Raw genomic sequence first — 27,028 nt, 5'->3', positions numbered from 1 at the left:
TTGATTTTCATTTTGCCCGTCTGCCTCTCTGCTGATACTCTTCTACTCTGAACTGCTGTAACAGTGGTGGTTGGCCTAAGGTGTTAACCTGGCTTCAAAATTCCCCATATCACAATCTGTTCCAGCATCTGTGGGATGGGTTGGAAAGGGTCAGATCCATGGAGGCCCCACACCACGAGCCACAAGACCCAAAGAATCCGCTGCCAATGTCCACCACAGACCCTCAGAGGTCTCGTGTCGATGCCCCAACAGGTCAGAGCTGTTTTGGGAGCATCCCTGCCATTGGGGAATGTTTAGGTGGGTTGTACATGTCAAAGTAACATCCAGATGAATGAAGGACCCAAGGTTTCCTAGCAGAACACTGGGTTGTAACAAGATGATCCATGTTATTCACTTCACCTGTCAGTGATTTTAATGTTGTGGCTGGTCAGTGTATATCATATATATAGAATGTTATATACCACCATTATATACCACTAGCTGTTTAAATACAAAAAAACTTCAATGAGTACTGCTTGTTTAACAGTTTATTATTTAAGATTTACAATTAACTGTTTGACCAGTGCAGCTATCAAATATTTATTCAATGGAAGCAAGTATGAAATTATGATATGTGAATCTGTGTGTGTGCATGGAGGATTTTGTCCATCTACACAGAAGAGCAGCAAAAAAACTGTAATTACACAAAGCTCTGTTCTCCCCAGGCATGATAGGGGCATCCATTAATCAACTACAAAGCCTGTTTCACACACAGCATGTAGGCATTAGAGACATACTGTACTCTAATAGACACATGTACATACATGCATAGATATGTTTGGTTAAACCATACAGAGGAAGTTGATAGCAGATAACACACAAACACACACACACACACACACACACACACACACAGACAGACTACATTCATTCTTCAACCTAAATACCCTCTTATCTTAATATTGATCTTACTGATAATAAATACTAAATCCAAGTCCTAACCCTAAACTAAGTTAGTGAGGTTTGGTCATTTTCACTCTCCTAAGGTCTAAAACTGGTTCTGAGAAATGACTCAGAAAGCGGTTGGTCCCTTTCATTCTCCCCGGGGTCTCGGAGGGTGTGTCACCTCTACACTAAGCTTGTTAGTCTAATTAGTGGCTGTGAGATTTGTGAAAATGATTAATGAAGGGAAACTAAGCAGCTGATTAAAGACATCTGTTGGCACAGATGTCTCCTTGGTTGTCCACAATGTATTGAGTCTTATTAAAAATCAATTACAGATACAGTACAGATATACTCCTCATGATGGATACGATGCAGTCTGAAGTTCACCAAACTTTAACTTCATTTTCTTTGCATGTGACTCCATTAATAACAGTTCTTCTAAAATGAAAAGAATTCAGTCTGAAATTTTTATGTTACAAACAGTGGTGTGATCAGGCTCTAAGGGGTAAGCCTAAGTGTAACAGACTACAATAGTAGGGCATTAACAGCACAATATATATGTTTTAACAGCAATTTAAGTCCAAACAACCACTAGTCCCAGTATCCACTTTCAACATCTATTATCACTTGCGTTACACCCCTACTTCCATTGAGTGATTACCTCAAAGATGACATCACTGCTGTCTTTTCCCCCCTGGAGCTGAGTTATGTTAGCATTTTGAAATAACCCCACAGTTAATTTTCCACTTTGGACTTCTTGCTCTTTTCTGACTAGCGTAAATAGTTTTCATTTCCCCCACCCCTCTCTGGCCTGCAACTGAAGCTGCCATCTGTTCTGCAAATAGTTTTCTCTCTCCCTCTCTCTAAGACTGAGGTCAGCTACATAAGAACTCGAGTCTGTGACAAGGGTGACATACTAAGTGATGGTAATTTACTTGCTAGCTGGGGACAGGAAATAGATCAGTCATGCTGATGCCATTGCCCCTTTGATCAAACCATGCTGGCACGCAGGGAGCCCCTCCACACCCACACCTTGGTCTGCGAGGGGTCTGCAAGAGTTAAAAATATTTTGGGTGTGTGTGTGAGTGAGCGTGTGGCTGTGTTAATGTGCTAGGGGGGTATAATGATTTTCTCTGTGTCACTGCCTTGATGCCTTAAAATTCCAAAATGAAGAAAAGAAAATTGCATGTGGCTGTAACAGATGTTCACTGAATTCAGAAGCAGGTAGCGGCGGGAAGATATGACATCGATATATGAGGTATTGAATTCCACATTATCTGAGTCACTGCTGGCCCTCAGAGCTCAGATTAGTTCTGATAAGACTGTCTGTTGAGAATCTATTGGCCTCACTAATCCTCTGGGCGAGAAATACACTCATCTTTCCACTGGCCAGGAATGACGTCATAGAAACCCTATCTTATCAAACTTCCTAGTTATTCAAAATAATGCCCTATATCAACTTTGATTTGACTCCAGTGATATGTTCATCACAAGGTAAGTAACCATTTACACATACAAAAAGCAATTCTAATCTACCAAGGATGATACAATGTTGTTTCCCATCTTACCAAAGGTACATGACCAGTTTAACCCGTTTAACCCTTTGTCTAATTGTGTGGTTTCCACATCCCCAATGATGAACAACGACAATAAAACATGATCCATGTATAGGAGTGGGAGAAATGACAACACAGATCTTACTGAGGAAATTCAGCGTCAACTGCGACAAAGATTTACCAACATCAAAGAATATGGAGTGACATTGCTACCAGTGGTGAACTATTAGCTCTGGCTGCAGGAAATCATTCTATTGTTGGATAGTTAATTCAAAGAGCTTGTACCTGCAGCAGTGGTTAAGTGAGGTGAGTGTGGACATCATCCAGACACAATACCCAGCCAGAGACAGTTACTTCTTAATCAACTTGACTCCTGCCCTGTGAACTGCAGTGGGAGGTTGAGCATTTACTGTGCTTCCCCTTTTACTTTCTAACCTGCATTCAGCAGCCCTCCTTTCACTTCAATATCAATTGGCCTAAAAACATCAGTATTGGCTGGGTTCTACTTACAATGATGTAAATAAGATTGACAGTTCTCCCCTGTGCATCATTCAGTACACAGAATGACAAGGCAAGTTGGCAACTCCTACAGAGCACCAGAACAGCCCAAACAGTCACTGCCATTTGTATCACTGACGCACATCACGAACTAGGGATGTCCCATTCAGGTTTTTTTGATCCCCATCTTAATCCAAGCCTTTTAATATTTAGTAACTGCAGATACCAGGATATGAGTCTAGTGCTTACACTGACACAACAACAGAGGAGGAAGAATGCAACAGTGATTACACATGTATCTGACACATTGAAATAAGTGACTTAACCTGACATACAATGTACTTGATCCAAATACTGAATGTCCCTGGTCAAAACTAATTAAGTTTACCATCTTAAAGTATTGATATAACCTGAATGGAAGTTTAACTGGAGATGACATGACGCAATCCACCAGAGAAGGGGTTCCCAAACTTTTCAGACCCCCCAAATACAGAAGTTAGGAGCAGCAGACTCACAGGTGATGTTTCTGTTTGTCTGTCTGTAAGGAGCAGCAGACTCTGTTATTGTCGCTGTCATGTCCAAACTTTTGGAAATGTTATACTCAATATTTTCATCTCAACAATAAACTCAGAGCACAGAGGATCCATTCTGGGTTTAATTTTGGAGACAGCCACTCATGGATGAGCCAAACGGCATCAGCACATCCATAGCAACCGTGGAAGCCCCTAGACTGAAATCAAGACCTCAGCCAGCATCTTGGAATCAAATGCTATCTTAATGGTTCACTCGCTTGACAGTTCCTGCAGCGTGTCCTTCAGGTTGGATGTCAAGTGATTTGTTCATTAAAGTAAATGGTGGCCTTATCCAGTCATCTTGTCCCAGGGTTGTTTCCTCTGGGAACAACTTGTTCAAGTGTTCAAGATAGGCTTGAAGGTGGGTAATGACAGACTTCATGTTAGCACAGTTCATTTTCCTCCATGAATTAGTTCAGCTCAGAAAACATATCAGTTCAATTTGCACAGTCCATCAATCCATTTTCCTCCTGAATGTGTAGATTTCAGCAACATGGTGGTTGTGTTTTTATCTTAAAATTACAGTTTAAGTCCATTCAGGTTTTCAAATATGCTAGACAAATGCACTAGCCTTGCTAACCAGTCAGTATCAGTGGGGTGGTCACCAAAGTGGGACTCATGCTTCATCAGAAATAAGTGCACCTTGTCCCGGAGCTCACACAGGTGGCTGTACATATTCACTAACAAAAGCCACAAGACTTGTACAGACCTGTAAAGAACAGCATTGTGAGGCATTTCCCCCTGTCTGACACTTTATGTCCTGGTCTGTGTTGGTGATGTGTCAGATAATAGTCCCATTAGACAGCTCGCTCATGAGCCAGTTTATCCCCATGCATAGTTACTTTACATAGATACTGTCGATCCTTGAAAGGGACTGGTCCTACTGCTGATGGATGTCCACCACACAACAGTCTCCTCCCACACCAGAGGTTGACAGCCTTTCTCATGGTGGTGCTCTCCTCCACTGGCCTCTGTGTGGTACCTAAAAATGAGAAGCTCTCACCTGAATGTTTATACTCTACTCTTTGGGTCTGCCAACCTGGATGTCAGAACCCAAACCAGAGCACCCAATAAACCATCAAGTGCAGTGAAATGCTGCACTGTAGGCTGTGGTGAGGTGGATGAAGGCTGTAACATTAGCAGCACAAGGTAAACAAAAAAGAAGAGAACGGAATAGAAAGGATCAATATTTGATCAGCTTTATTTCAGCTAATACAGATCCATTAAAATATGCCTGGGTGAGCCTCTCTCTGTAAATTCCTATTTTAAAGAGTATGGTCTAGACCTGCTCTATATGAAAAGTGCCTTGAGATTACTTTTGTTGTGATATGGCACTATATGAATAAAATTGAACTGAATTGAATCCTCAGGATTGGCTCAGGGCATCTCTAATGTCAACTACAGCGGGTGCTTCTGTTACAGAACTAATGATATGATCCTATCTTGTAGAGCAACTCTGTGTCAGTTTAGTATTGAAGCTTACATATACCTAGTCCTAGATACCTAGTCCACATTTTTGCTGTTCTGTTATAGGAACACAAACTGAACAATTACAAAGATGTTTTGTCTGTGAGATAGACGTAATGTGTCTTTTATGCGGATTTGACATAGAGCTATTCTGCCCTACATTTCAATAATCCACCGACATCTGACTTCATCCAGTCTGGAGGAGGAACTGGAATTTCTCCTGATCATTTCTCCTGAATCAGATGAGTTTTGTGCAGCCGAATTACATGTTGTTAACTATGGCTGCCAAGAAAGGAAGCAAACAAAAACAATCTGTGCTCTACAGCAACAAGGGAAGGTCCAATATAGACTCAACAAGCATGTTATCAGGAACATCATATTAACACTGGGTAGTTCCTCCCTCTGCTTTCTAACAGCCTCATGTCTTAGCAGCATATAGATTCAACAAGGTGATTCTGCTCCATGTTGACATGACACATCATTTCTGCTGATTTGTCAGTTGCACATTCATGCTGCCAACCTCCTGTTCTACCACATCCCAAAGGTGTTCTACTGGATTCTAATCTGGTGACTGGGGAAGTCACTGAAGTTCAATGAACTCACTGTCATGTTCATGAACCCAGTTTGAGATGACTTTAGCTTTGTGACATGGGGCATTATCCTGCTGGAAGTAGCCATTAGAAGATGGTAGACTGTGGTCATAAAGGGATGAACATGGTCAGCAACAATACTCAGATAGACTGTGGCATTTAGACCATGATTAATTGGTATTAAGGGCCCAAAGTGAGTCAAGAAAACATTCCCCACACCATTACACCACCACCAACAGCAGCCTGGACTGATGACAAAAGGCAGGTTGGCTCCGTGGATTCATGCTGTTGAAGCCAAATTCTGAGCCTACCATCTACTGCCTCAGCAGAAATCCAGATCCATCAAACCAGGTTACGTGTTTCTGGTCTTCAGCCATCCAGTTTTGGTGATTGGTCTTGGCAAAAAGAAGTGGAACCTGATGTATCTAGTCTTCTGCTATTGTAGCCCATCGTCCATTTGTATCTGCATGATTTCATGCATTGCACTGCTGCAGCATGATTTGGCTGCTTGGATAGCTACATGAATAATAAATTCCTAATAAAGTGCTGGGTCAGTGTACATCTGTCCATTTCTCTCTTATTTATTGCAGTCAGGGAAGAACACAAGGGACATTCCTGACTGATCGCCATTAATAACATTAGGTTAAAAGTCTTGACTTCTGCAGCAATAACAAGGACTATGATATAAAGAAACAGGGCATTGCTTTATCTGTGACTGGCTGTGTCTTTTGAAGTCCTCTTAAACCATGGTCAAGACATTTGAGAGTATATTACATGTGACAGAACATATAACATTTTTACTGCTTTTAAGTCTTCCTAAAATATCTAAGAGAGCTTGTACTACTACTACTAAAGAATGCTTTATAAATGGTAACAACAAAATCAGGTCAGTTGTTCATTTAATTCCTTCGGGAACTAATCAAAAAAAGTCTAAAAGTGAACCCAATATAGTGCTACATGTCACAACTGCACAGTTTTAGCTTATTTATACAATATATGTGCTGCTGTTTTCCTCTGCTGAAGAGAGAATGTTACTTGAATGCTACACAGAATCATGACACTAATGATCGAATCATGGAATTTTCTGTGGTGTGTGTATTTGTTTGTGGGTGTCTTTTTTTCATACTATAGCCTCAGTCACCTATGTGCAGTGTAGAAAACACATGGAATTTCTGCAGTAGCTTTTGTAAACACTGGCACCAATACGAGGGGGCTTCAAAAAGTTCTTGGAAAAAGGACAGTTGGAAAAAACAGTTTAAGTTATTATGTTTATTTAAGCGTTGCAACATGCATTTAAGGGTTCACTCATTAGTACGAGAACATACAGGTGCATTGAGATCAAAATCTCTGCATATGATTTTTAGCTATGTACTTTTTCCACTAACTTTTTGAAGCCCCCTCGTATATCTGTCAATCTCATGCTCCATTTAAAGGCCTTGTCACTTCAGCATTTTAGACTGTGAAATTCTATGGTAAAATCAGATGGTTTCAGTGGAATCAGAAGTGGATTCTCTCATGTGAATGAGAGCTCAGTAACTATAAATGAAAAGTCACTGTCGCTAAACTTCTAGTACCACTTGCAGTTTCTTTTTAATGGTAAGTGTGGTTCAGACATCTTTCCACAGTGTTCCTCTGTTGTGGAAGACACCACAATGATGCTGACAAACCTCCTATAGTACAGTTTAAAGGTTAGAGACAGACAATGTGACACATATTAAACACAGAAACATTGAGTACAGGATTGAGAAAGCAGTGTTTCCCCCTAGAAGCTCCCACAGATGGGCACAGCACTGGGGAAAAGCTGTTTACTTCTTGAACAACAAGTTGGCAAGACCCTGCAAATAAGAAAGTGATCTGGCCAATGGATCTGGGCCAAAAGGTATAATCTATTTCAAGTCTGTTTCTCTTTCACTCAGAGACACGTGCTCTTGCCAGTCGGAAGGTATAATAACATGAGTCTTCTCATGACTTGGCAGGCAACTGTCCAGACACTGGGCCTCATTCATGAAGTGCATGTTTGCACATATTTGATCTTAACTTATGCATATGCACACATTACAACTACTGCAGGGATTTATCAATATTTTCTTAATTATGGAAATTTGTATGTAAGAACAAAATGCATGTGTAGTTGGGACTGCTTGGAAAGTGATATGCCCAAATCTTTTTGTGCTCTGTGGAACATCTGAAGCCATATGACAAATAAAGGTCAAATGGGTGTGAAATACAGCATATCAAATAGGGATATAAAGTATACCCTGAAAATGGATTGGCTGGGAAGATGAAATGTTGACAAAATCAATAATTATGTAAGTTCAGGGTAAATTGTGTATTCTCTAACTATACACACTAGGAGACCACTTCAGCTTGAGCAATTCAATTCCTGGAGAGTGTTTGTTGTTTCTTAATTTATCTTCTCAATTTTTATGCAGGCTGTAGCAAGCTGTAGCTGTAGCCCTGAGTATTTTTTAAATGTACTGTAAGCAGAGCTGTTTCATGTAATGTGGTGTATTTCACTTTCTGAGTAATGTTATATACATGTATTAAAAATCCATGAATTACAAGTATAAATTAAACAACACAAAATATATATACAAAATAATCCAAATCTGTCTCCCATAAATAATAATAATATTTATACAATTTTTTTGCAACAGCAAATAAATAAGAAACATGATGCCAGCCCAAATATTTTTTTCATCAATGTAACATTAGGAAACATTACATTTAACACACCATATTAACATAAATCCCCACAGATCCAAGAGTGTTTGTTTTTCCTACAACTGCCACTTGAGGCAAAAAAGAAGAAGAATCCATCCACCCCATTATCTATGCCTACTTCTGCTTTGTAGGGTCAGAGGGGCTGGAGCCTATCCAAGCCCTCAATAGGTGGGAGGCACCCTGGACTGTAACAGGACAAGTACATATAGACAACCACTCACAGTCTCAAAATCTCAAGTGGGCAATTTAGGGTTACTAGGTTACTAATCTAACCTGCTTGTCTTTGGGAGGAAACCCATACGAGCTCTGCATATGAGCAGGTTAAAACCGCTTGTTAAAAGCTTGTAATTACTGCACCACTGTGCCTCTCACAACAAAGGATGAAGTACATTTACATGGTTACTGTATATTTAGGTAATTCAAAGCACTTGGTTAAGGTTAGTAAAGGCTGCTGTGTTGATTTAATATTGAAAATGTGCTTTGCTTATGCCAAAATGTTTTAGTAAACTAACCCCAATCACATGTAGGACCGGATATAAAATCACAGATTTGTGCTTTTATACATCCACTGTCCACCCCAACCACCTCACTTTAAACACAATGGAAAAAAACTGAGTTGAGTTTTTTATGAAAATGTATAGTCAGAGATTGCAACTTGCTGTATCGTATATGATATGTGTTAAAGAGCATAAGTTTGAGAAAATAAATTCCTTGAAAATGAAAGAATATAATGTCCTTAAAGCCTTCAGCCTGCTGTATAGATATTTTCCCTACATGACACTCATCAATCAGGAGATTCACAATATGTTGTTCTCTCATGATGTTCCAAAACTCCTTTGACAGGCTTCTTGTATCAGAATCGATTAACATTTATGATTATATTTACACTTCCCTGAAAAAGGGTCAAATAGATTGTAGATTAACAATTATACTGACAGAAAGCTTTAAAGATTAACAAGACCTTTCTTAAATTATTCAATTCCATTTTTTGTTGCATTTTCTATTTTCACGCTAAACAATATTTTAGAAATTTCTATACAACATAACATAACATGTAGTGAGATATAAGACAATATTTTCATTCAGAATAATTTGAAAAAGATACCAAATCAAGTGAAGAGTATTTAGTGTTAAAGAGAAAACAGACTTTTAAAGCTGTGGCCAAGTATTGCAAAGAACATGGTTTGGGGTCCTATAGCACTTAGGCTGGCTCAGTGTTGTGATGTGTGGACTGGAGCTGCTGTATTAATGTGAGGACGTGTTGAAAAGACTTTAATGTGCACTTACGCTTTGTGCACCTCTGCGATCCCTGAGCATTACTCCATCCATGACAGCACTGCCCTCCACAGACATTCACCCTGCAAACAGAAATCAAGCACAGGCAGATGAAACAAGAAGACATGCAAAGATTCAGACATGAAACACAACGGCAACAGAGAGGAACACAAGACTTCCCCTCCCTCCCTCTCTCTTCTACTGTTGTATATCAAAATTAAGAGTTGAGTTGTTTGAAGATCCCAGCCAAACTGCTGGGCCAGCCCACAACATCAACTCTTTCTACAGCTGACTGAACAAATGCTGGGCTGTCATTGGTCTTTACTTCTGATTTTTACACAGGAGGTTCTTTCTGAATATTTTAGAGGTAAGAAAAAGGCCATGTCAAGTTTCATTTGAGGTCTGTAACACCTACAGTAGTTTAAATTGTTGTCCACAGGGTTCAGGGGGTTTGAGACAAGTCACGTCATCATCTAAATGTTCCACAATAGTTATCTGCTTATTGGCACAAATCTGCTGGGCTCCACCAATTCTCACCGGATATTTTCCAGACTTGAATGTCGTCCCAAACACAGTGCTCATGAGATGTGGTTTGGCCTTGTGATACTAAATATGACTGGGAAGGCTGGAATTTCCTATGATACTGAAGTTACTGAGGTGTAGTGTTTACTGTGGTAGGTTTGTTACTATTACTTGTTACTATTACTAAAGCCAACCTGAATCTCACAAACTTAGTTTTACTACAAAAATCTGGTTTGGTAAAGGTCCACAGAGACTTGATTGAGTCAGGCTTTTGGAAGCTGGAACAACCTGAGAACTCACGACTCACATCATCATCAAAGAGAGTGAGTCACTGCCTCATGAACCGCTTGAGCAGTTTAAGATACAAAATGAAGCTGAATGTTGCAACAGTATGGGTAGAGACTGACCCCCTTCATACATCAAACACATGTTGACTGAACATGAGTTAAACCTGCACTGAACCTGTTCATGAGATAGCTGTCACAGGCTCCTAAATCACTGAGATCTGTTCCCAGCCAGTCAGTTTCTTTAGGTGATGCACCTAAACTTGTCAGCAATTTGGAAGTATAATAACTATATACTCAATACTTAAAAGCATTTTTATGACAGTGAGTTAATAGTAGAAATATTATGGGTTGATAATGAGGAAGGAAGGAAGATAATGACTCAAACATTAGAAGAAAAGAACTACACAGTGGCTTCAAAGGATGGAAGATTGAAGACTTGAGCTGGCTTGGAATGAACTGGATGGAAGGACAGTCTACAACATGTTTGTGCAACATGTTTGTGGGAACTTCTGCAACAGTGTTGGGACAAACTTACCAAACAATGTTTAATTTCCATTGTAGAAAGAACCTCACAAGTGCATTTGGCTGCTGAAGGGAAGCCCACCAGAAGGGCATTGCAGTGATAGAGGTGAGAGATAAGCATGGCCTGTACCAAGAGTTGGGTTGCATATTGAGACAGGTAAGGCCTGATTTTTCTAGTGCAAAGTGGCACAACTGGAAGTCAGATGCAACATGGTCAGAGAGGGATAGCTGGTCACCAAATATGACACCCAGGTTTCTCATGACCTTGGTTAGGGTGAGAGATGAGGAGGCAATTTTGATGTACATATTGTGATGGAGAGATTGATTGACTGGAATGACTAAGAATTCAGCCATGGCGAGGCTTAATTGAAGGTGGCATTCTTTCATCCATACAGATATGTCTGAGAGACAAGCCAAGATTCGTGCAGACACAATGGAGTCATCTGACAGGAAGGACAGGTATAGGTGGATGTTGTCTGCATAGCAGAGATATGAGAAGCCATGCGATTATAATTGATAAATACAGGCTCTGGTCACTACAGCTGTGAATAGGATTGTTAAGGAGGATGATGCACTGAATTAGGATGTACTAGCAGTTAATGCTAAACTTCGATAGATATCCAGACAGTATAACTATTTCAAATTTGAATTATCATTAAAACTGTGTTTGAGTACCAAGCTTCGAAAAAACTCACAGCAAATATTGTCCAACACCAACTAAACTTAGCTCTGTCGACTCTGTTTGCCCACTGCACGCGATAACATGTTGCAGTGGGCAAACGTTTGTTCATTTAAAATCAGGCAGGTGACAAATTCATTGTAAAAGTTCAAGCAGAAGAAACACTATAGACTCCTATACAAGACTCCTCTGTACTATGTCATGTAATATGTCACTTGTTGAGCTTACTGCAATTACTGTCACTGTCTTCTTGACTCATTTTTTATTTAAATGTAAACTGTACATAGGGTTACTGCATATACTGAAATCCAACACAGAAGACTGTGTGTATGTGTGTGTGTGTGTGTGTGTGTGTGAAAGAGAGAGCGAGAGAGAGAGTGAAAGTGAGAGTGAAAGAGAATAAGTTAAACAACAATACTTAGTAAATACTTAGTAATTATTATTAGATCTCAAGTTACTAGAGTGTAAAGAAATGTCTTTTTGGCTGCTGTATTCTTATCTGCAGTGTGCACAAAGTGCAATTACTTCTCATAGCCACATGGTGCCATTTTAAATGTTAATGCACATTTGATATGGTTTTCCTATGTTACATTAGGGTATTAGCTATGTTATGATTTTAATGTTTATGCAAACAAAAAGTGCACAGTGCTGCTGATTTTATCTGTGGTTTTCAACATAAAATTGTCAGTGTGTGTATCAGTACTTATCTAACATGATCATTTTGATCAGGATAATTGTGATCATCTCTAGACTGAATAAGGTCAAATTAGTAAACACTACAGTGTTTCCCACCTGGATGGGGGAGGGTTGTTTATGTGCTGGTGAGAAGCTCCATCCTTCAGAGTCAGCTGCTAAACAGCACTACATTTATGAGTTGCCCATTTCTTGCATGTAGTTTATTTGAATAGTTTTATTTGAAAGAAGAAGAAGGAAAAGACGAGGAGGCAATAAAACATTAAATGCTAAAACGAGTTATACATTAGGCAGAATTACAAGCAGTATCTATCTCTTTATAAAAGGAAATTGGAACAATGAAAAAACATACTCTTACAGGCCCAATTTTTGTAAATGACATTTGACATGAAAACAAGTAATGCAAAAACAACCCCATCTGATTCTTCCAGCCTCATTTGTAATCACTAATCATACATTAAAACATTGTGACAGGCCAAAAACTGAGCAGCTAAGGTCAAGCTGCTGGACCACACACAGGTTGGTGACCTTGTGTTATTCTGGAACGTTCTTTCACATCCCACCTAGACCTACCTGCTGACAAACCAGTCAAATAAAGACTGAACTGACCCTCTGCAATGGCTGCTTAAATTATCTTTGACAAAATACTATTATTAATTAGCTGCTTCTGCCAGTTAAAAAGGTATGTAGTACATAGCTGACTGGTTGCATTGGGTTGGAACACACAAGCCACTAGTGTACAGCTGGATTTATTACTGTATGCTGTACCTACCATAACTAAAACTGGGTTACTATAGCAATCAATACCCCACACTTTTTGACACTACAGTTTGAACATTATGGGGTTTCCAAAGGTTGTGTATTACTAAGTCAAAGTCAAATCAGAAATACTGAACGGTTGAAAAAATGCAGTCATCATTCATTTGATTAACACCAGTCAGGCAGCACAGTGGTGGCCACTGCAGAGAGCTATGGCAATGTCATCCAGCACTAGGCACTACAGTGGTCAATCAAATGTATGCAAGCTCACATACTGTACCACCACAAACTCATGAATTTATCGATCTGTGACTAAAACTGGACTTCATCGATTGTAATTCATGTTTCCCTAGTACCTTAAGGAACACTCTCCCACCAACACAGTCCCCTGCTTTCTGTCAACACAGAGTTGTTTTTGGTTTGAACATCTACTAAGAATTAAATTTCCCTTAGTGCTCAGAGCACTTAATTATCTATTTGCATCTAGCAATCTGGTCAGAGCCCTGGATTGTAATAAGGTGGTAAATGGTTTTTCACAGAAACTGATGTAAAATCAGTGTTAAAACAGGTATTTCTTCCTCATAAGAGAAACTTGAGGTGCCTGAAAGATGAGAGTATTTACCAGTGAAAAAGGTCTAACAAAAGACGTAATTGAGCTCTATTATGGCCAATACATGCCTGGTTCATACCACAGACAGTGGTGAGAGTGAGCATATTTTAACCAGCACTTAACCATTCTTTCTACCTCCATCCAAGAAGACTGTTTTCAGCTGTGTTTATTTGTTTGCTTGTTTGCCTGTTTGTTTGTTTGTCAGCAGAAATACACAAAAAGCACTGAACTGATTTGCACCAGAGGGTTAAAGGGGTGGAGCAAGGGCCAGGGAATAATCCATTAAATTTTGGTGTGAATCTGGTTAGAGGGGCGGGATTCAGGAAATTTTAACATTGTAAGACAAAGTATCTCCCCTTATTTTGGCCTCGATGGAGGTATGCTCTCTATTGAGTACCAATTTAGTAGTAAACTGGTTTCTCAGCCCCACTTTTTCCACATGGACTAGTGAATATAACTTTGTGGTGAGACCACAACATCACGCTGTCATGGTTTAGAACAGAGTTCAGAACAGTTGTTAATGTTAGTAGTAAAACCTGTGCTTTTCCTTTTATGACAAGTCAAAGCTGGCTGGAGCTATGACCGACTTACATGTCTTACACTTTTTTAAAATCTTTTTTTTTTTTTTTTAATCTTAAGTCTGTATTTTATCATACATCTGTAGATGCTGCTGGAACTTGTGAATTTCCCTTGCGGATTAATAAAGCATCTATCTAATCTAATCTAAAAAACAATTAAAATGAGGTGTTCACTTCTCTGCTACATTCCCATTATGGCCTTTAATGCTCAATTCAGATTTTTTTTTAGCCAGATCCAAACTTTTGGTGTCATCTTTTATGGTGTGCCACACCTGCGCAAATTTAATTGAAATAGGAGCCACATGCATACAATAGCATCATTTGTGCAAAAGTCAAATCATAAATGTGGATGACAAGATAAGAATGAGAAGATGACAAACGGTAAAAGCCAAAGTTGCTCTCCTCCATGTTTATTCTTACAAGGACATGAAGTTCCAACACTGAATGATGACAACAGGCAATACGTGCATGTGCAGGGAACTGAGACATTAAAAAACGACATGAATGCTGATCTGACCACATAGTCACATAGCCAGAGATAAGACATGAATCATATCTACGGCCACATATCCAGGTGGCCCAGACTGTGAAAAAAATTTGATCTAGGTTTCAAAAAGTGCAAAAAAGGGGATTTGGGCCACTTTAACATGAAATGTGACTACAGCCTGAGGGCATGTTCATATTAGGTACGACTGCTTTGTGAAACAACAACTGTTCCTCAGTTCAATTGCAAACTGGGATCCTGGCCATGGGTCTCTGATGTCAAAGCCCCCTTTGGCGGGTCACGGAGAGGTCAATGAACAACAGTCTGTACCCACTCACACAGTCCACAAGAGAGGTCTAATTAGGCAAAATAAGTGAAAACACCTGTGTGGGTGTACCAAGAATTGTTAACCAATTGTTTCATATGCCAATTTGTACTTGGTATCCACTGAATGCAATTAGACAATGTCATCAGCATTAATTTAATCCAACACTTCAAAGTTCATTTAACAGGTCAGCAGCCCAGTGAGTGTGCAAACAAACTCTTAAATCATCACTGTCAACTCCAAACAGTGTTACTGAAAAGTCAGCCCCTGATAACACTGGAACATTTTGTGTGCTTCAGTAGTCAATTCTAACCAAACCAAACACCATTACCCACTTTAACCTGCAGTTTATTAGTCTATCTCATTAAGATACGGTGAGGGTTTAATAGTATAGTCTACATTTTACTTGTGTCCAAGTGTACTTTTAAGAAACTTTTCACGGAGCTGCCTAGTGCCTGTTTGGTTTATGATAAAAGCTGACGGGAAGTCATTAAGTTCATTCTCATTTCCCCACTAGCTTACATTCCTCCGTCCTGACATTTATCCAAAGTTTCTTACCCGGACAGCTTCATGAGCTGCTTCTGCTGGCTCTGTTCCTGTCCGCTCTGACGGACGACTGGCTGCTGCTGACTGAACTGTGGGACTGAAGCCGCTTGGTTCCCCATCCTGCGGGTCCGGGTCTGGCCGCCGAAGTTAGCGGTGAGCTCTACGTTATACGTGTGCGGCTGCCCTGCCGGGCCGTGACGCGTCGAGATGGAGCTGACTCGCAGCCCGCCGTCCGCTCCGGCCGAACCCGACCCCGGCCCCGGCCCGGGCTGGAGCACGTACAGCCTCCTGAAGCCGCTCTGGCCCTGCTGTTGCTCCGCTGACACACATACCGGAGAGAGAAACAAACTGAGGGAAAATAACAGGCCCCATTTAATCCAAGCCATATCGACACCAAATACAAAGTAAGGTCCGGGGCGGGGTGTCTAGGTTACTTTCGGCTCCGTAAAAAAAAATCTTTCACTTCTTTAGAGTAACAAAAACGTTTGTATTCCTGACCATATTCCTGTAGGTATCGAACTCCAACCCGGTATGGGAATACACTGAAGAAGCTAACGTTACCCACTGAAAAAACGTTGGCTTTACTTTGAAAAGGTTGAAATAAAATAGAGCATGTCACGTAAAAAATGTTCCTCGGGTGGAGAAGTGACTGTAGCCCCGTTTTCTGTCTTCCAAGAGCATGGAGAGTCTCCGAGCTGATGCGGCTTCCTCTGGGCAGCACTGAACTTAGTCCGCAGCCAGAAGAGCCTGAGAACTCCAGGAAAGTTCCTCTGTTGGAGGTGAACGGTGTCAGCAGCACGAGCAGCCAGCCTCCAGACGTGACGTCAGGAGGGGGAGCCTACACACTAACCCCAAGAACGTTTTGCTCACGGTTTCCTGGGGCCCAAGGTGGAGAGGGGAGTTAAACCAAAGCCCCCACCCACGCACAGGCTCACTTTTGACCCAACCCCAACACCCACCCACACACACACGCACGCACATTCTCCGGTCAGATCTCTGTTCCAGTTTAAATGAGTTTAGTCTCACAAACATCACCAAGTATGATGGTTAAATCAAACCTCAGCAGGGGGTAGTGATTACTGCAGATATGGAAATGTACAGCATAAAGCATTTGCTGATTCACCCATTAACTCAACTTAATTATGTTCTATGTTCTTGTCTTAAGACCCTGAATCGGTCTCATGTTAACAACTTTACCGTCTCATTATCTCAAGGTAATTTATGGTGCTAGTCCAATGTAATATAATTATGTTATCTTCACATATCATTGCTTAGATATCATTGCTTTTATGTTCACAAAATTCCTGAAATGCAACAAAAAATTATCCCAGAAGATGAATCCAAATGACTTTGGTGATCCCTTGATTTTTCCTGAGCTACCATGAAGTTCCCATTTTTGTTTTCCAGTAAAATGCCGTCATGTTCCTCTCATTATGACGTCCTAATGAGTGCAGACTCTGGTTATAACACTATTCTCATTTTGTTGAACTTGAGTGCAGCCTTTGATACAGTTGATCATTTTCTTCTTCTAAAGCAACTTCTCAGCAACTGGGTTGGTGTAGGTGGACCTGCTCTTGAATGGTTTAATTATGTTTATCAAACAGAGTATTTAAGGTCACTGATGTCAACTTTTGCTATTTAAATGCACTGATGTCATGTGGGGTCAAAAGAAAAGAACACAGAAGATGAAGAGACCAGTCAAACCACATAAAAAGTCCAAAGCTAAAATCACAATACATAGTAAAAAATACACAGCACACACAATAATTACATAAACTACAGACCTGCTGCTGAAAGGTGCTGTCTCAGAAGCTCTATCACCACAAGTCTTCAGAATGGAAGACAGAATGCAAAGCAAATTTTAAAGTCACTGTGATTGTGCATAAAGTCAATGGGAAGACTTGATTAGATGCAAATTTGCCTAGGGTGGCACAAATTGACAAGAAAACAGATTGAGCATTTTGCTTTCTGTGCAACTTCTGCTTTAGAGTAACCACCCCATTGTCCATTTTATCAAGAAGTAAGGTCCACTTATGGAACACAGGCAAAGACAGAGGTTGCACTGGTAAGTGAATGTCAGAAGTCAAGACCCTAGAACTTTGAATAGTTTGCTTGGTAAGTAAAACCAATGGATATATTAAGAGAGTAGGAAACTGTGTCATCACTCCACCTTGCTGCCAGTTTGTTTCAAAGGCCACTCGCTGTGCTGTGCTGCCATTTTAAGTTGTTGACAGGACACCTGCACATGAAATTTGTACATTTGTAAGAGAAATATTAATGTATGTATGCAGTAGGCTACATGAACCTAGAGGCTTAGTTTCCCAAGCAACTAAAAATGTAAAGTTTTTCTAAACTAATTTAATTGGTGACTCTAAATTGCCCATGGGTGTGAATGTGAGTAGGAACAGTTGTTTGTCTCTGTATGTCACCTGTGTGTACACCTTTCATCCAGTGTCATCTAGCTCCAATCCCCATGACTCTTAAAGGGTTAGCGGTATAGATAATGGATGGCTGGCTGCATTATGTGTTCAGTGTTACTAACCAAATGTTTGCATGGTAAGTTGCTAAACAAAAATTTTAAACATGGTAAACATTATACCTGCTAATCATCAGCATGTTACTGTCATTGTGATCATGTTAGCATACTGACATTAGCATTTAGCTCAGAACAATGCTGTGCACAAGTGTATTTAATATTTGGACTCTTCCTCTTAATATGCTAATGGTAATTGTTTATATGCTAGTATGCTATTTTAGGCCAGTCTTATTTAAAATCACATTTACATAACTGAAATTTCCTAAAAATAAACTTTGTTTACTCAAGTAAACCTGGTTTAACTGATACAGTGATACAGTGACAGATTCTGCTTCTCTCACACCATTGCTAAACTAAGATACTTTATTCACATGGGTACTAAGCTCAGGTTCACTGCTTTATTACCATGCCAATGAAATTGATTGGATTCTTTGTGCAACTGTGATAAAACAAATACAAGGCACTAATAACTCACTTAATGATTAGAGATTTTAAAAAAAGACACAGCAAAACACAGTGAAATAAAACACAATCACAGAATTCAAGCCTGTGCTGAGGACTGACAAAAAGAATATGTCATGCTAAAGAGATGATTCAAAAAACTTTGCCTGCAAAAAACAGTTTAAAGCCACTTTGTTTGGGTGTCCTACTTTGGTTCCTCCCAGTGACACTGTGGTAGACAACAACTGACAACAACACAGACCACTGCTATTACTCTGAACAAAGGAACAAACAAGCATTATCCAAAACGTAGGAGTGCTCCTTTAATGGGTGGGAGACCATTAATGTACTATAGAATCTTTAGAACATGAGAAGGTTTAGTCTGTGGAGGTTAACATGACTGTTGTGGAGGCCAGTGCAACATTCTGGAATCTGGACCTGACAGTCTTCAGACAGACACGTTATCCAACCTGCTGCAGTCTGTAGCTTCAGGGAAACATATGTCCTCTGAAAATGCTTATATCTCCTACAACATGAAATTGGCTCATTTACCAGTATTTTGTGTCTAAACTAGTTTATTTAACAAATCTCATTTTCCTGTGACTATGAAATGATAATTAAATGTGAAATTCATTTTGACTATTAAGCTGTTACAGCATGAATAGCTGGCTTTATTAACAGCTTGAAAGCTACACAACATGACCAGTATCCACTGGCTTAATTAAAATCCTGAAAGTGACCTTGCAAACAGGGAATGTCATTTTGTTCTGCACTATCAACACTAGTCTATCAGCTCTTCAGACTGCTGAATACCTTTATTATAACAGAACACTGAGAAGCTGTGTGTGTGTGTGTGTGTGTGTGTGTGTGTGTGTGTGTGTGTGTGTTGGGGGGGGTGTTTACACTGCCAGCAAATACAAGTTTCAGAAAGAGACATAATACATCTCCTGAAGTGTGTCAGGAAAGTGGACATGTTCCAAGGAGGAAAAGTGAACATCAGCAGACACACATCTGTTTTGGAGAAACTCCATGCATGTAGCCATCTTTCAGGTGTATGTCCTGATGCACATATGTCTGAATTCAAGCTTGCGCTTGTTTGATTTCTGGTACAATCTCCTTACATGCACATGCAGTATGTTAGCGTTGATCCACCGAGTCAGAAATACTGAAACTAAAACAAATAGTAGTGATTCAGTGAGAACTGCATATGTGTGTGTGTGTGTGTGTCCTAGACAGATTTGTCTGGACAGTCACAAACACAAAAAATGATAAATGTCCTTTCAAACCTGCACTAATCAGCATTTTTACATTAACAATGGGTGTAATGTGGACTCATAGTGATGAACCCACTGAGAGTTATTCTCAGGAGTTGGTACAGACCAAAAAGGGGAGAGTGAATTTTGGATATCTGGCCTGTAACATGTAGTGAGTTCAGTTTAGTCTGGCTGGGGTTTCCTGGTGTCACTGAGTCTAACATGGGCCATCCTGGATAACCTGCATCAACTGTAGGTTTACCTATCCAGCTATGAGAGAGACTGTGTGAAAGAAGCAGAGTTATTAATTTAAGAACCATGAATGAAGTGAATATAAAAGATGCAATCATATGACTTTAATATAATAAGAAGTCATTGAAACACGAGAAATAATTTCTAAATATTTAAGTAATGTTACCTTAAATAAGTGCAAGACTTACTGTAAGTGTCTTCAATATAGAGAGTAAGTGCTTTTTGATTTTGTCTGGTGATGAACATTAAAAAGTTACAAATAACATCAGACTGCTGCTAAAGCAGAGATCGAGGAGAAAAGTATAGTCATGTCTTATGAAGTCAAACTATTCTTAATCATGGTGTGTGTTGATTCTTTTTCTAATAACAACAGAAAGTTTAATTGATTATTTACAATAATGATCACAAAGTCTCCACGTTATTGTGAGCTGCTGATATAAGAGCACAGAGGCATCAACACTGTCAGAAATCCTGCCAAGAGTGAAAGAATCTTTCCTCAGTTTAAATGCAGCACTGACTTGATCCTCTGAAGTTAACCTACTATGGAGCCGGTTAGTCATGCAGTTTAGGTTACCATGGTGATTCACCCAAGTTAAAAGTGAGTTAAAAAAAGATAGCTGGCTATCCCAATTTTGCTTCATGGTACAGGCCCCAGGTGCACACAACACAACTCCTAATGTTGCTCCTTTATCTGCTGGATGTGTAAATAACCAACTGTTTGCTATCATGTTAGTCATATCAACAGTGTGAGATAATATGTCAGTGTTGTGAGTAAAGCTTGTCCCACTGGCTCCATGTAACAAGAAAAGAAGGACAGAAAGAAAGAAAGAAAGACTCATGGTGCTGTAGAGATTATGTGTGAAAAATCCCATTATTTACATAAAACAGCAACAAGAATTTATAGAACAGCAAAAAAATAAATAAACAAGATAGACTAGAAACAGACAAAGACAATAACAATACTGAGCGTCTTCAGTCACACTAGCACCCACAGCTCACTCTGTGAGGTTGGACTAAAACACAGCAGTGTTTTGATATCTAAATGTACATACTGAAGGTGAAAATAAGTGTATCTCCATACACTTGTTTATGTGCATTTTCAATTTTATGCAGGAAAAAAAACACCAATTAGAAATACCATACAGGCTGGAAAAAAATATGAGGCTGAAAAAACATTTTTCTGCTTGGCTGCGATGAAAAGGTTTTAGTAGAAGTGCAACAGAAACAGACTTAGAAAATAAATCATGATGTAGGCTGCATGAAGCATCAGACTTTAATGTCCCTCAAGCTTAATTTGCATTTTGTTTTTCTGGACATTCAGAGTCTTTAGTCCAATGTCAGCTGGGATTGGCTCCATGCTCCACCCCCACCCCCCAGCGACCCTTAAGGATAAATGGTATAGATAATGGATGGATGGATGAATGGATGGACAGAAGAGATGAAGAGGAAAGGCAGGGGACAGAGAGTGGGGATGACATGTAGCAAAGGCCTGGGCCAGATTCAAACCTGGGCCATTGCAGTGCAGACTCAGCCTTAATGGTACACGCTTAACCAGATGACCCACTGGTACGTCCCAAACAGAAGACTTTTGATTGAAAGGTCTCAGTGTCATGGCTCATTGTTTGCTAGCGTTTAATCACATGGTTGGCCATTTTTATTCTTAATATTAAATTCAAGGTAAAGAAAATGCTCCTCACTGTTTCTGAGACGTGGGCTTCCTCAGTGGATGGAACTGCTCAGTTGTCTCAGATGTCAGATCATCTCTGGGTTTGGAGCATGCAGGTGTTTGGAAAACAATGTAAAGTTAGTTAGTGCTGATAAGAGAGTTTGACTTGGTTATCAGCACAGTCAGCAGTTGGAGCAGCAGGCCGTGACACAAAGCTCATGGAAGCAAAAGTATTATAAAACCCCCAACACCCAAGCGCTACTATTTGCATCAAAAATTGCCACTTCCCTTTTTTGTTTTGTTTGGTAAAGCATCCTTGGGTTTCTTGAAAGGCGCTATATTAATCCAAGTTATTATTATTATTATTATTAAACTTGCATTCTGGTGGCCATCTGATCTATAAATCTAATAAGTCATGGAAAAAAGACACTAAGAACCATCACGTTCTGAAGTTTTCTTCAGTAATCCAGTGATAGTTTGCACATCCATGGGTAAACTGCAAATAAGACCTAACAGTAACTACATATATGGTCAATATTGAATCATAACATTTTACAGTAGAAAAAAATATTATGCCCTAAAAAAATGTATTTAGGCTTTTTGAAAATAAACAGTAACTGCAAAAAGAAACTAAAGAAGAAGTGAATCAGAACATTTTGGCTCTGTAGTTTCACTCTGTCTTTGAAGGGCAGAGAAGGCTCAAAGGAGGGTCCCACAATCCTAGTCTTTAAAAATTCCAGGTCCAGAGTGACCCTGGACCCTTAGTCTCTCTATCCTACTCCACACTGATGATGATGCTGTGCTCTGAGTCAGAGGGTCCTCACCACTCATATTTTGATAAAAGTGGGACCGCTGCCCTTAGACACAAGCAAGGTTTTTTTTTCAAGTTTCTGGTGGGTACAAACAACTATTAACACCAGAAGCCACAGTATCTGGTGCAACTGAGTATTTTCACTCTGGTAGCTGTATGTACTGTAGGTTTATTGTCATTGATTTGTCTCCAGCACCAAACCTACATGTGACACCTTGCCTCTGCCATCGCTAAGCAAGGATTCACTGTGCAGGCAAACAAAACAACATCATAAAGAGAGTGTGACTTTGGACGATGCCCACTTGTTTTGTCTAAGACTGCTGAGGCTTTTAAACAACACAGTAATGCGAGTGTTGTGTCAAATAGACTTGAAAATGTCAGAGCTTATTCTTTAAGGTGATAGATGAGATCACTGATATTAGTCAATCACAAGATTGACTATATAGCCACATCTGATCATATACTTTGCACTCTGGTCTGAAGTGTGGTGAGGAGCATATATTTGTTTTTTCCTTAGATAAAAAAGTAAACCATGGGAAATGGTGCAGGCATGGATTTTGTGCATACGCGTCCTTAATATATCTGGTTGCTGGAGTGTGTTTTTAACAGATTGCAGCTGCTTGCCACCTGTAATCCCATCACATACCTCCTCTGCAACCAAAATGTCAACTTCTCTTTGGCAAATTTCTGCATCTTTGGATCTTTTGCCATTTTCCACCACCACATGCCATCAAGTAGGTACAATTGTGGGTGTATCATGGCTAAAGAATGAATTGGTTCCACATGAGTCCCATTTCACCACCATGCTGATTTCTTACATCTACACATCTATCTACAGTACATCTGATCATTGATGTAATGTGTGCTCATTTTGGTTGCATGAGAAAGTTTCACACATTTAACCAAAGACTGGGACAGAATGGAAAATGTGTGTTTTTGTTTGTTTGATGGTTACATATGTGTGAGACGGATCTGGGTGGTTTTGAATTTTGGACCCATCAAGGGTGATGGTAAACAGAGGCCAGAGGCAGACTTTATAACACCATCCTTGGGTAAGAGGGTGGAGGCGAGGAGTCGTTTGCCAAACTTGTGGGGAAAGACATGGCACAGCCCTGAGGAGGGCTGCAGCCATGATGTGTGATCACAGATGATGCAATGTTTGAAAATCCAGGCAGAGAGTTCATTCAATCAGTCAGCCTGGGTCATCAGCACAGAGGCTGCTTTCTTCAAGACACATATTTAAAAACATGTTGTAGGAGGGGGTCAAGGGAAATAGGAGACACTCACTGATAGAAAAATATGTGTTTATATGATTAAAAAAAATCTATTGTAACATTATGTGGGGTTAACACTTTAGTTGGAATGACAGCCTGTAAGTAAGTGGATGTTGGCATCAGCATTATGAGCTGAAGGCTGCTGCTCCAGACACTAGAGTTCAGCTCCCGTCTGTGGCAGGCCTGGGATGACAGGGTGAGGGTTGGCGTGAACCTCTCCTTTGGCCCTCCAAATGAAATGATATCAGGAATGCCTCCAGCAGACAAGAGTCATAATTCATATCATTGCTAGAGGGATTAGTTGCTTGAACAACAACATGTACTGTAATTGGACATTTGATGAAATGAGAACTGATGTCAGTTCTCCTCAGTGTCAGACCTGTGTGTGTGTTATCTCCTCACCATCAGGAGTAAAGACACACATTCATGTTGTATGTCTTTACTCTGTTTTAACATTTTACTTCTAAGAAACTTCATCTTGAATTCATATACATTCATATGACACTCGTTTGTCAGTTTATTAGGAACACCTAGCTAAAACTAATGCAGTAAATCCAGTGTTCAGTTTGTGTTAAAATTGTGTTAGAGAGGTGGAAAAGAGGCTGACATTTGTGGTGGGTTGAATGGTGAGAGGGTGGTCAAATTAAGCATCACAAGAATCACAATCAATCTCAGTTTCAGCCTCCAAAATGATCATACAGTTGAATCAGCACCACTGAGCACAATTTGGCTTGGCACTGTGTGACAAAAGCAGATCAACTTGAACCCATGGAAAAACCTTAATACACAGAATGATAATGATAAGGAGTTTTTATTTATTTATTTATTTTTTTACATGATCCTGTTTAAATGCAATGATACCATACAAGTCTAAAAACAGAACATGAAAGAGCTCATGGTAAAGGGTTAGAGTTTAAAAATCTGAAACCCACCACCACTAAATAGTCTTTTAATGACCTTATGTGATCTCAGTAAATAGTGAACAGGAGCAACCAAAGGCTGATGACATTCAAATAACCCAGGCCTGTCAGAGGATTATTCTCTCTGGAAGAAATTCAGATCAAAACCCAGGTCATGAATCAAGCCTTACATGAGAATCTGTGCTAACTTAAATAGTCCCTCTCCCACATTAACTAAAATGTGATGTAATGGAAGTTTTGTGAGTGGTGACATCAGCTCCAGAGCTTCCCTGCTGAGGAATACCAGGAATTCTGGGAGAGTTGAGTCTGAGGCAGAACAAGCAAACTGGTGTTTGCTCCTAGTAAAGCTGTCCTCCAGGTGATGACAGAACAGCAGCAAATCACTCCTATATGGTGTTTCTCATTGCATTTGGAAAATTTACTGACCCATTTAGAAAATTCGTCACCACCAGTGACTGATCGTGTATGTGTGAGTTTGATATACTGTGGTGATGAATGATGCAGAGCCTGAAATAGGTCATTATTTTTTGTTATTTTTTTTAATGCTGTCTAACCTGCCTGTTAGCTCACATAGTTTACTGTGCAACATTCAGCACCTGTACATTGCACATCATTGTAGCATTCTAATCACTTGTTTGATAACAGCCATATCATCCACGAACAGTGGTTCATAAATGGCATTCAGGTATCCCCATCTTAAACAAGTCCTTTCTATTCTTCAGTCTGTCTGTCAATCTGCTACGATAAGCTTTTCCTTCAAAGCAGAGGCAGAGGATCTGTGTGCTGTGATAAAAAGGCCTAGGCAAAATAAAACACAAACACCATTATAGTAAATAAATAAATAAATAAATAAATAAATAAAATGTGTGTGTGTGTGTGTGTGTGTGTGTGTGTGTGTGTGAGTGAGCAATGGTCATTTTCCTGCTGGATGACACAAAAAATTGGAGGGAAGATAGAGGAACCATCCCTCTACTAACTGCTGCCCACAAGATGAGGTGGCCTCTGACTATTAAGAGAGTGAGGGATTGTGTGTGCGTTCGGGGGGTGCTCCCAGATCATCAGAGTGCTCTGGTTTAAATAGCTGCTTTAAAACTCTGAGCACACAAAGCAGAGGTAATGTTGAAGACTCAAAGTACTAAACTACCTGCTTGGCAGAGGGAGTTGTTGCTGACTGTTGCTGATCCTTATATTATACTGTTGAGAGTGTAGATAAGGGTGGCCTAGTTGCAATTCCAAGTTTGAAAAATTGTGAATTTCTGAGAGCTATGATATCTCCCATGTAGAAAACTGAGCTAAAAGAGAGAGAATATTAAATTTAGATTGATCAGGTGGATACAAACACCAGTGGCTTGGTAACTGCTGGATGCGTGAATAATCAACAGCTTGCTGTGATGATATCTTTTAGTAATGATTAGTGTTGTTTTAGAAGGTAATGACAGATACATTCTGAGGTTTAATTTGGAGGAATGACTACACACACAAACAATTTTAGTTCATATGAGTGTTTACTGTTGCGCTCAAGTGGAGGGACAGTAATAAAGTCATGAAGATCCTCTCTTAATGTGCTTCCAGGAGGAATGATAACAGCAAGAAAAGCCTGTCTGACACAAAAGACAGAGAGACATGAAAAATAAACATGTCCTTTAACACTGGGCTGAAAAACAATGTTGCATCTCTGACAGTCAGACATGCATTATACTGAATCACTGTGGAGAACATTTCTACATCCAATATGGACATAGAGGTACAAAATCATGATTACAAAGTCAATCTTTTGTCTTTCCATTCTACTTTTATTTACTCTTGATTTAAAAGAGTTCAACAATTCACAAAACTGATGAGTGGAGCTGCAGCATCTCTGTCTCTGATTGGTCTTTACTATCAGAGAGGCCTCAGAGCCACAGCTTTGTTTCCGTAGGAGAAATGCAGCCTGTGTGTGACGATAGTCACTGTGATTGGTCACGCAGCTTCCCGCTCAGCTCCTGCAGCTCTCTGATGAGCTGCTCCAGAGCAGCGGCACCGTCCTCCAGCTCGCTGTGGATCTGACCTGTGGCCACATCTGTGTGCATTTGCTGGAAAACAAAAACAATGCAGAACAAAAAGATGAAATAATGAAGTAAATCACTGAAGGATCACATTGTTACCATCATTATCATTTTACTCATTTAAGGTGGACGACCCGGATGTTATTTAGTGTTAAGTCAGTTATAATACTGCTCTGCAGGAAATTAAGTGTGACTTTCATTAATATTACTGTATTAAAA

The 27,028-nt window shown here is 39.9% G+C and overlaps 2 protein-coding genes across 10 annotated transcripts in view; both read right to left on the bottom strand.

The window, feature by feature from the left end:
* ltbp1 (latent transforming growth factor beta binding protein 1) overlaps positions 1–17,020 on the bottom strand; it is a 125,113-nt gene extending 108,093 nt beyond the window's left edge. For 6 of the 8 annotated variants that reach the window (XM_018694680.2, XM_051076770.1, XM_051076772.1 and 3 more), the window contains exons 1-2: positions 15,624–17,020; positions 9,619–9,689 (exon numbers count right to left, since the gene is read on the bottom strand). In XM_018694680.2, coding sequence (XP_018550196.1) covers positions 9,619–9,689; positions 15,624–15,997 — 445 coding nt within the window. In that variant the 5' untranslated portion in view covers positions 15,998–17,020. The remainder of the gene's footprint in view (positions 1–9,618; positions 9,690–15,623) is intronic. The other 2 variants (XM_051076771.1, XM_051076769.1) reach the window with 2 other exon arrangements.
* A 9,230-nt stretch (positions 17,021–26,250) lies between these two features.
* Positions 26,251–27,028, bottom strand: part of ttc27 (tetratricopeptide repeat domain 27) — a 67,575-nt gene continuing 66,797 nt past the window's right edge. For both annotated transcript variants that reach the window (XM_018694692.2, XM_018694693.2), the window contains exon 20: positions 26,251–26,836. In XM_018694692.2, the coding sequence (XP_018550208.1) occupies positions 26,711–26,836 (126 nt within the window). In that variant the 3' untranslated portion in view covers positions 26,251–26,710. The remainder of the gene's footprint in view (positions 26,837–27,028) is intronic.

Source organism: Lates calcarifer, linkage group LG16_LG22 (genome assembly GCF_001640805.2).
Source record: "Lates calcarifer isolate ASB-BC8 linkage group LG16_LG22, TLL_Latcal_v3, whole genome shotgun sequence".
Classification (NCBI taxonomy): Eukaryota; Metazoa; Chordata; class Actinopteri; family Centropomidae; genus Lates; species Lates calcarifer.
Note: the sequence above shows the minus strand (reverse complement) of the source record. Positions and strands in the feature narration are given on the sequence as shown.